Source organism: Myotis brandtii, unplaced genomic scaffold (assembly GCF_000412655.1).
Source record: "Myotis brandtii unplaced genomic scaffold, ASM41265v1 scaffold79, whole genome shotgun sequence".
Classification (NCBI taxonomy): domain Eukaryota; kingdom Metazoa; phylum Chordata; class Mammalia; order Chiroptera; family Vespertilionidae; genus Myotis; species Myotis brandtii.
This window is the reverse complement of record NW_005371173.1, coordinates 2340619-2351397: the sequence shown is the minus strand read 5'-3', so window position 1 is coordinate 2351397 and position 10779 is coordinate 2340619. Positions and strand designations below refer to the sequence as shown.

The window sequence follows — 10779 nt, the reverse complement described above, 5'->3', positions numbered from 1 at the left end:
TGTTATGCAGAAATAGGTAATCAATACACTTTGGTATTGACACTTTTTTCCGACTTGTATGACACATTCAGAAATGTGTACAGGTCAATGAATTTTCATGAATTGAACACTCCCACATAACCAGCACTCAGATCAAGAAATAGAACATTACTACGCTGGCCGATGTGGCTCAGTTGGTTGGGCACTGTCCAAGCACCAAAAGGCCAGTTTGATTTCAGGGCACATGCTCAGGTTGTGGGCTCGATCCCCTGTAGCAGGTGTACAGGAGGCAGCTGATCCATGTTTCACTCTCACATTCATACTTCTCTCTTTCTCTCCCTCTCCCTTCCTTTTTCTCTAAAAAAGTCAATAAAAATATTTTTTAAAAGAAATAAAATATTACCAACCCCCAGAAGACCCCCTCCAGTCACGGCTTCCCTTCCCCCAAGAGTAGCTACTATCTTGACTTCTAACGATATTAATGTACTTTATATAAATGTAATCATATATATTCTTTTGCATCTATTTTCTTTTACTCATTTTATGTATGAGATTCACCCATATTTTTGTACTTATAGTTTATTCATTCTGTTTAGTTATCTGAATATACTACAATGTATTTATCCATTGCACAGAAAACTTCTGTTATATTTACCATATGTATTTCTCCCTAACATTTTGCCAAATTCACTATATTATTTTCTCTCTCTCTCCACATACATCATATATTAATATACTCATTCTTATTTGTTTATTTATATTTCCAAACCATTTGGTACAATTTACAGAGAATATAACCCTTTACCTCTAAAATATTCAGAATATGCCCTAACCGGTTTGGCTCAGTGGATAGAGCATCAGCCTGTGGACTGAAGGGTCCCAGGTTCAATTCCGGTCAAGGGCATGTACCTTGGTTGGGGGCACATACCCAGTAGGGCGTGTGCAGGAGGCAGCTGATCGATGTTTCTCTCTCATCGATGTTTCTAACTCTCTGTCCCTCTCCGTTCCTCTCTGTAAAAAATCAATAAAATATATTTTTAAAAAAATATTCAGAATGTGTATCCTACAAATAAGGATATCCTCATATATAATCAAAGTGAAATGATAAAAATCACAAAATTTGATCTTGAGACAATCTTTTTTCTAATATACAATTTATATGCAAGTTTTACCAGTTGTCCTAATAGTGCCCTTCATAGTAAGTTTTTCTCCCATCCAGGTTCCAATACAAGATCACATCTTGCAACTATTGTCATGTCTCTTTGATCTCTTTTTTAATCTTGAATACTCCTTCAGTTTTGCATTATCTTTTGTGAAATTGATATTTTTGGAGTCAACTCACTTTTTATACTTATTCCATTTCTGCAGTCACATTTTTTTCAAGCAAACACTAATACATATAATTGAATTTTTTGATCAAAATATTTAGTTGCGCCCAGCTGACATGGCTCAGTGGTTGAGCATCGACCCATGAACACAAGGGGTCACGGTGATTCCCAGTCAGGGCACATGCTGGGGTTGTGGGCTCAATCCCCAGTAGGTGGCATGAAGGAGGCAGCTGATCGATGATGTTTTTCTCTCTCATTGATGTTTCTATTTCTCTATTCCTCTCCATTCCGCTCTCTCTAAAAATCAATAAAAACATATTAAAATATTTAAGTTGAGTTTAAATAGTTTGGTCAAATTTGGTTTTGAAATAATTTAATAATTTAATGCAATCACAGGATCAAGCTGATTGTGCAAACTTAAACTCAGAAAGGCCTTTAGCTTTGAAACCATCAAATATGAATCTCCAAATCTAGATCATTTTCATTGCCTTTAACCTAGTCCAGGAACAAAGAACTACAAGTTTGTCAGTGGGTTATTTTCACTTAGCTACCATTCACTCTAGAACAGTGGTCGGCAAACTCATTAGTCAACAGAGCCAAATATCAACAGTACAACAATTGAAGTTTCTTTTGAGAGCCAAATTTTTTAAACTTAAACTATATAGGTAGGTACATTGTTGTTAACTTAATTAGTGTACTCCTAAGGCTTAGGAAGAGCCACACACAAGGGGCCAAAGAGCTGCATGTGGCTCTCGAGCCACAGTTTGCCGACCACGGCTCTAGAACAATAACAGAGACAAGATATTTATTGTCAACAGGTATGTACCAACCACCCATATCTATTTATATTGGCTGCTTCAATAGTTAGGACTCCAGTACACCAGTTAACTTTAGTCCAACATACATTTATTGAACATCTACTATGTGTCAAGCACTGTGTTAAGTTCTGGGAATATTCAGATGATTAAGACAGAGTCCCTGCCCTCAAGAGTAAGTAGTAAAGTGGAAGTTATACATGTACACATATACCTATGTACCCCATACACCATACTTATACAGAGAGAATGAAGATTCTATGTGATATGTGGAAAAATAGAAGTATACTGAGGGAGCACAAAGAGAGCAGGTCTGATAGGGGCAGGTGACATGGGACATCAGGGAAGGCTTTGTGGATGAGGTATAGCCCAAAGTACACCTTAAAAGACAAGTGAAGCCCTAGCCAGTCTGGCTCAGTGGATAGAGCGTTGGTCTGCAGACTAAAGGATCCCAGGTTCAATTCTGTTGAAGGGCACAAGCCTGGGTTGCAGGAGGCAGCCAATCAATGATTCTCTTTCCTCATTGAAGTTTCCATCTCTCTCTCCCTCTCTCTTCCTCTCTGTAATAAATAAAATACATTTTAAAAGACAAGTGAAGTGTTTTCCAAGCAGAGGTTAAGGGGTGTGTGTAGAGCAAGGTCGGGAAGGGCAGCATAGCTGAACAGAGAGGACAAGCTGTTTGGGTTGAATGTGTTAAGGTAAAAAATAAGACAAAACATCTTAGGGGCAGATCTCAGGCTTCTTAACCATATCAGGGAGCTTGGATGATGTCTTGTAGCAGGAGAGCCTTTGATTAATAATGAAATAGCAGAAAGGTCATCACATTAGTGTTTTAAAATAATGTAGCCATTTGCTGGGCATGAATTTTGGTGGGGGACACGAGTGTGGGCAGGAAAACTGTCCGAATGGGCCAGATGAGAGATGAAGAGAGTGTGAATTAGGGCTGTCATGGAGGTGACAGAATCAAGAAATAACTTGGACACCAAATTAGCAGCAACTAATGATTAACTGGGTGTGGGATGAGGAAGAAGTTGGCCTTCATAGTTGGTGGTGCCGGCAAGCAAGATGGCAAATACAGAAAAAGCCTATCTGTTTAGGCGCAGCGGTGGTGGTGGTGAAGTGCACAGTGGAAAAAGGATGTATCGTTTTTGGAAAGTTGAGGAGAAGGTACCCATAGAACATTCAAGTGGAGATGTCTAATTGGAAGTTCTGGGAAAGGAGCTAAGATTTACAAGTCATTAGCATATGAGTAGAAACTAAGTGGGTGAACACTGAAAGTGCCCAGGCAGAATACAAAGAAAAGTGAGCCAGTGACAGACCCAATTAAAAAAAAAAAGCATTTAAGGGAGCAGGTGGAGCAAGTCCAAGGAGACTTTAATTCAGCGGTCGCCAACCTTTCTGACCTCACAGATCACCAGTGGTCGGCAGACCACCGGTTGGCAACCGCTGCTTTAGTTGGACACTAAAAGCAAAACATGGTGATATATTGTCCTTCCATAATGGGATGAACAGTTCTTAGAATCTCTGTACTTGATCTTTTGTACTTATAAGGATCATTGAAATCTACTGTTTTGCAATATCTCTTGACCAGAAAAACAATTCTGCCTAGCACTATTATTAATTAATCTCATCTCAAAGATTTAATTTCTGCCCTCTGAAGTCCTACAGATAACCCTTCAAAGTCTGAAGGCAGATAATGTGACTCAACTCAGGTCTCTCTCCTGGCTTAAACATTCTCAATTCCTTCAACATAGTTCCCATATGACGATTTTCAGCCTTTACCTCTGGAATCTCCTCTCTTGGGAACACTGCAATTTGTCAACTTGTCCACAAGTGTAGCAAGACTCCTCTGGCAGTATTCTAACTTGTGCACAGTACACCATAGGTATCTTCCTCGCTTTGGAGACTATTATTTCCAGTAATGTAGCCTAAAATTAAATTGTTTATGAGCAGCCATATTACATTGTTGGCTATTTGAATGTATAGTTAAGTGCACTGCCCTGCTCACAATATAAACATATAACCAATTCTCCCTCCTCCAGTCTGTACAACTGGTTTTTATTTAGCCTAATTGTTTCACATTTTTGCTCATTTTTCTTTCACTCATATGAAATCTTTCTTTTTGTTCCTTTCATCTTGGGGCAGGAAATGGCCTGGACACCTGATACAAAATTGTAGACAAACACATAGCAACCATCAGATGAGGGTGAATGTCAAGAATGATCCCTCATGCCCAAGCTGGTTTGCTCAGTGGATAAAGCATCGGCCCGCAGACTGACGGGTCTCAGGTTCTGTTTTTTTCCTTTTCTTTTCTCAGGTTCGATTCTGGTCAAGGGCATGTACCTGGTTCCTCCGTTGCAGGCTCGATCCTTGGTCCCAGCCAGGGCGTGTGCGGGAGGCAACCAAAGGATGTGTTTCTCTCTCCCCCTCCCTTCCACTCTCTTAAAGATCATTGGAAATATATTCTCAGGTGAGGATTAAAAAAAAAAAAAAAAAAGGACCCTCATGGAATTCCAAACATATGGTCAATGTTTTGATCCAACTACAGGCTTCTGTCTTCAGATTTCAAGTTTAACAAGAAAATCGATTAAAGGTGGGTGTCTTTCTGATTGGTTAATTCTCACTTTTAATTACCTATTTATGATTAGAACTGTTTTTCCATTTTCTTCTGAGATCTCTAGATGATGAAAAGTTTCTGTTCCTTCAGTGGAAGTGGACAGAGACTCAGTCATCCCTGATTTTCTCAGGCAAATGTGAAACAAATGGGAAGAAAAAATTTCTCAAAGCTTAGGGGAGATGTGGCATAGAAGCCAACCTCAAAAAGTCAGGTAGCATTGCCACATGGATCCTCCAGCTGGAGGCTGAGGAGGTGAACTCATAAAGGAGGCCATCTGCTTAGTTCTGGGCTTTCTCCAACATTGTTCTTCCCTAAAGAGCAAAGGTTCTGTGTCCATTCTTTGTGAAGTCAAGATATTAGATTGGTTCTCGAGTGTCCATGTCCTTGAGTGTCTCTCCACTTGTGCACTATTAATGGACAGGGGCTTCCTGTTCCAGTGTGATTGCTGGAGCCAGACTGCTTGGACGTGGATCCTGGCTCCACCCTTTACTAGGACTGTGGCCTTCTGGAACGTTAGACTGTCTATAAAATGCAGTGAATAACAGTGTATCTCAGGATTGTGAGGGGAAAAAATAAGTATCAACTCATTTTAGAAAAGTGCTAAGCATATTTTATGTATTCAATTAGTGGTAGTTACTATTCTTTAAAAAATGTTTTTATTGATTTCAGAGAGGGAGAGAAACATCAATTGGCTGCCTACTGGGAATTGAGACCACAACCTGGGCATGTATCCTGACCTGGAATCAAACTGGCAACCTCCTGGTGCATGGGATAATGTGCTACTCAACCAACTGGGCCACACACGCCAGGCAATAGATACTATTTCTTTAGTATTACTTGGTCTGAAATCAATTTTGATACAGGTATAGATCCTGCTTGTTTGGTCTCCCCTGTATATATAAACCAGAGCTGAGTTATTGCATGTAGATGGGTAAGAGTGTTAAGGTTGTAGGAAACATAGTAGAAAACAACTGTTACGGAACCAAATTTGTACTGATTGGGAAGACGAGGCAATTTCTTCCTGCATACTTTATTCATATATGCTAAATCTCTCTAAACACATAACCCCCATCAGGGAAAATAGCTAGGGCTGTTAGGCTAATCCCTGTTTCTTGCCTTGTTTTGCACCAGGTAAATAAACAGCCAGGAATAAGATTGGGGACAAGGAGGTAAGGGGTGAGGATGGCACAGAGCAGAGTGTAGCAAGCAGTTCACAGTAAGGCAAGCAGGTAGGCAACAGCAGTTCTAGCCAATCAGCATTTTATTTTTCCAATCAACACCTGCACAGATGTTACTGTCCACTTCCTCACTCTAGTAGGGGGTCCCACCACACTTGAACTACTCTTGGCCCAGCGGAGCAGGTCTCCTTTTCTTCCCTGGGACAGTAAGAAGCCCCTCTTCCCAACAAGACAGAGCTCCTGCTCACTAACACAGTGCTGTACACGTGCTGCGGGATCCCTGCTCTACTCCTGTATCTTAAAAGGCTGGGACGAACTAGGCCAAGGGTGCAGTGGAGGTTCCACAGGCTACAGTAACCTAAGTGCTCAACTACTGGCCTGACCCACCACCCCAGGTTTAGTCTGTACCTCCCAAACAGGAGCCTCCTTAAAGTTTAGCCAGGGAGGTGGAGCTGGCAGAGTGGGGACTGAGCTGCTAAAGACAAGACACAGCAGGGAAATAAAGCAGAGAAGAGCACAGGACAGGAAAGAAAAATGATAAAGTGTCTAAACGAGGGGGACACGAGGATAGACCGGCACAGGTCCCTGAGGATAGGAGGAAAAAGAGATAGACTACTAGGGTTTAGGGCAGAGTGGAATGAGAATAGAGATGAGGCAGGGAGGCAAGTGCAGGCTGTGGGAAGAACTTCCCTAGCCCTGTTCACGTCCACTAACCCAAATGTAAAATTATTTACAAACTTAAAACCAATCCCAGGCACTGTAAGCAGGCCTGGGACAACAGGCAGGCAGGTAGGCGGAAAGTGGACTAGCTATCACCTGACAGCCAGCTTCCCCATGTACTGTCGCTCCTAATAGTAGAGAAAGGAGAAAACAGTGACAGCCCCAGCCAGAAAGCCTTATTACTGTGCCTGCAATTTCTTCCATGGCTCATGGCTCTGCCATGGTCTCAGCTTCTTGGTCTGACTGTAGCAGAGAAAGGGTGTTGGGCCCTAGGGGTGGAGCATCAGGGGGCTCTGGGGATGTCTCTGGCCCCAACCCCAGCTCTGCATTCAGCTGCTCCAGCTCCCCCTGATCCAGCAACTCGAAGTCCTCAGAGGCAAGTGCCTCTTCTTCCTCAGGGGCAGGCAGGGGCTGGGGAGAGTCCTGGGGAAGAGGTGGGAGCACTGGGAGGGAAGGGACTGGGTCACTTTCAGCAAGGCAAAGTAAAGGTGACAGGGTGCTTGAGGGCGTGGCGGGGTCACCACTCACTGCCTCTGGGCTCAGTGTCTCTACTGGTACTCCAGGGGAGAGCTTTACTTCATCCGTGGGAGAGCCTGCCCCATTGAAGTGCGTGTTCACAAAGTGAAGGGGGGATGAGAGCCGAAGCAAGGTTTCCTTGGCTGCCACAACTTCCTCCTCCTCCTGCTCCTCCTCCTCTGAGTCCAGGTCTTGCCTTGAGAGGACCTCAGGGGGGCCCAGCAGGTTTTCGGGAGGGGCCATCTCTGTCTCCTCTCCCTCCCCCAGCTCCCGGCTCAGGGCTTCCTCTGGCTCACTTGGCAGGCTCTGCTGGTCCAAATCTGTGCAGAAAACAAAGGGTTAGGAATGGGCCTGCTATTCTGAATGGCCGTAATAGGCCAATATGTTCAAGACTGAGAACTTGGGCCCCAGCCAGTTTGGCTCAGTGGATAGAGCGTCAACTTGCGGACTGAAGGGGTCCCGGGTTTGATTCCAGTCAAGGGCATATGCCCAGTTGCGGGCTCAATCCCCAGCAGGGGGTGTGCAGGAGGCACCCGATCAATGATTCTCTCATCACTGAGGTTTCTACCTCTCTCTCTGAAATCAATAAAAAAAAATATTTAAAAACAAAACAAAAAAAGAATGAGAGCTCGGGACACGGAATGCTGGGCTAGGCCTTAGGTGTTAAGGTCTTTCAGGATCTTGAGGTAGAATTAGAGGGTCAAATCTCCAAAGAAAACAGTTTTGGGGCAACAAATAGAGAGCACGATCAGTATCTCACAACAGGGAACAGGAAGATCGGGAAGGGCAAAGGATTGCCCATACCTTCAGAGACATCAGTTAGTTGTGGAGTTGTGGCCCGGGATACTGAGAAGCCGCCACTCTCCAAGATAGATGCCTCCTCATCTGACAGCTCTGAGTCTGTAATGGCCAAAGCCAGTGCTGTTTTCTTCACATCCACCTGCAGGAGAACCAGGATGAACACAACAGACAAGGGGATAAGAGAACCAGTTTTCTAGGAGCACCCCCTCACCAACTCCCACCCCTTGAGAGGTATCTGCTCTAGACCAGAGATTCCCCTCAACCTTCTACTTGATACCCCATCTCCTTTGGATCTCACCACCGGGGAGAAGCCAGCCAGTTCTGCCTCGCTTTCGCTCTCTGTGTCTGCCAGTGGCTCATCACTTCCGGGGAGTGCGTTCTTCCCTTGCCGCTCTAGAGAAGCAAGAGCACCACGATACTCACCAAGCAGGGACAGTAGTGGGGGGCAAACCTGGCCAAGGGACTGGAGAATATCTAAATTCTACGGTGTTTTATGAGCCATAAGCCAAGGCCCTCCCTGCGCCCCCCATCCCCCACCGGGTTACAGGAGCCCCTTACTCCTCTTGTCGTGTTTGTGATGCAGGGTGTCAGCTTCTGCCTTCATGCTATAGTCCAGCTGCATGAGCAGGGGCTCGAGGCGAGTGTACATCCTCTGGATCAGCTCATGATAAACCACCAGGGGCCACAGCAGGATACTCAGCACTAGAGGATAGAGCACCCACTCAGAGCTCCCTATGCTTATTTCCTAAGGGCCCTTATTCAACTGGTCCATGAACAGAAAGGGCTGAAGGAAGACAAGGTCCTTTCCTGAGGCTGTATCCCCTGCCCTCCTCCCCGATGACTCCTTTACTGTTACTAATACTATAGCAGCCCTTGGGAATCTCTATAAATGGGCAACTGAGCAGAGAGAGAGCACAGTCCTCCCTGTAGGTCGGTTCAGGGAAAGATGATAAGGAGAGGGCTTTGGGAAGGGCATGGTTAGACCCTACTCACAGACAATGTAGGAAATCATAATCCCTGGAACATAGTGTCCCAGCACAGCCAACACAGCACAGCCAGAGCAGACTCGAGCACAGAACTGCGGAGAAGAGCACAGAGTCAAAGGACTTGGGCAGAGGTATGTGCCCCACTCATTTGGGCAAGAAATCACTGCTCAGCTGGTGAGAGGAGGGGTATGTCCTCTAGGAATGTGGTGATTCAGTCTAGTCAAGAGGATGCCCAAGACCACCACCTGGTCAGGAAGTCTGCATTAGCTGCCACCAAACACCTGTAATTCAAACTGGTCTGCCTTGCAGGAAAGTGTCAGAACATCAGCTTATTCTTTGAGACAAGACTGCCTCCTGTACTAGGCTACCAGCTGTGAATGTTCCTCAAGTAGACACTGGGTCTCTTCCTAAAGTATCCAAGCACTCCTCCCCACCCCCACCCCCACACCTCTTCTTCCCCACCTGCAGGGACCTGTTCTATGACATGGGGGAGGTTACCTGAGCTGGATTCTGCCTCTTGTACTGCAGCAGCTCCTGCAGGTGAATCTGGAAGGTGAGCCAGCTCTCAGCCAGGTATCTGCACAACTCGGGCACACTCAGCAGGTGCGGCTGGGCGCCTGACCCCGCACCCTCACTGGGGAGACATGACATGACCCCTGGAGGCCTCAGACACCAGTTTCCTAAGCACTTCTATCCCTCTGAGAATGTCAACGAGATCGTCAGTCTAAGGAAATGGATAACCCTACCTCCCAAAGGGAGGCTGTCCTGGTCCAGGGAAGCAAAGCCCAGAGCTCCCAACCCTGTGCCCCCAAAGGAGAAGGCACACAAACACCTGCACAGGAACCGAGAACCAAGCTAATTATCAGTCCATTCACTACGCACTATGCTGGGGTCTGTGCCTACAGAAGCCGCAGTGCTGCCCAGCACCACGGTGACACTGGCACTTTGCAAAGCAAGACAACATGTGGGCATCTGTCTTCAAGAGGCGGCCTGCACTCACCTGTCAGAGTGTGGCTCCTCTGGGGATGATGCTATAGAGAGAGGAGGGGGACAGGTTACTGAGGGGAAGGGGCTCTGGGAGGCGCTCCCCCAGGCGGACGGTCCCAGAGGACAGCCGTCAGATGCCAACTGCAGGGAGCACGGTGGGGTACTGTTTGTATGCGCCTCCTGTTTTAGACTTTGCCCTTTTCAAACACAGGAACTACATCTTACTCATGCCCACATCCCGAGCAACTGGCACACAGCCTGGCACCTACTCCAAAAAGCCTATGAAGTAAACACGTGAGTTACACACACACGCACAACACACACAAAACGGTGAGGGCCAACACGCATAGAACTCCTATCACATAGGAAACCTCCCGATGAAGTAAGTTCGATCATCCCTGTTTGACAAATGAGGAAACGGAGGCAAACAGAGGCAGGGTGGCTTTGACAAGGACGCACACACGGTAAGGGGCTGAGCAGACAATGGGACCCAGGCAACCTGGCCACGGAGACCACAATCGGGGCCACAGTCACAGTAACACCCGTTTTGAGACAGGAGCCGTTCCTAACGGGGAGGGCGGGGGGACGGGGAGGCAGGGGGCCTGCTGCCCACCCCCCTCCCCACGCAACCCACCCCGCAAAGGTAACTGCAGGAAGTGACACTCACCTGCCATGTCAGGGAGGAAGCGAGGCTGCCAGAGATCCAGCAGAAAGTAGGCCAAAAGCGAGACGCAGAGGAGGAAGATGGGCCGGAGGGACGACGAAGACAGCAACCTTCGGGAGAGACAGGCGCCTCAGCGGCGGAGGGGCGAGCGCGGCCCCCGCAGCCATCGCCAAAGGCGGAAAAGCGCC

The 10779-nt window shown here is 46.3% G+C and overlaps 1 protein-coding gene across 1 annotated transcript; it reads right to left on the bottom strand.

Moving 5' to 3' along the window:
* Window positions 1-5732: 5732 nt before the first annotated feature.
* Window positions 5733-10721, bottom strand: FAM134A (family with sequence similarity 134, member A; the record flags this gene model as incomplete). The annotated part of the gene is made up of 8 exons (XM_005883448.2): window positions 5733-7473; window positions 7958-8093; window positions 8253-8347; window positions 8513-8656; window positions 8948-9032; window positions 9439-9574; window positions 9941-9971; window positions 10595-10721. Coding segments are annotated over 8 exons (1383 nt in total), but the record flags the coding sequence as incomplete, so codon positions are not given.
* Window positions 10722-10779: the final 58 nt, after the last annotated feature.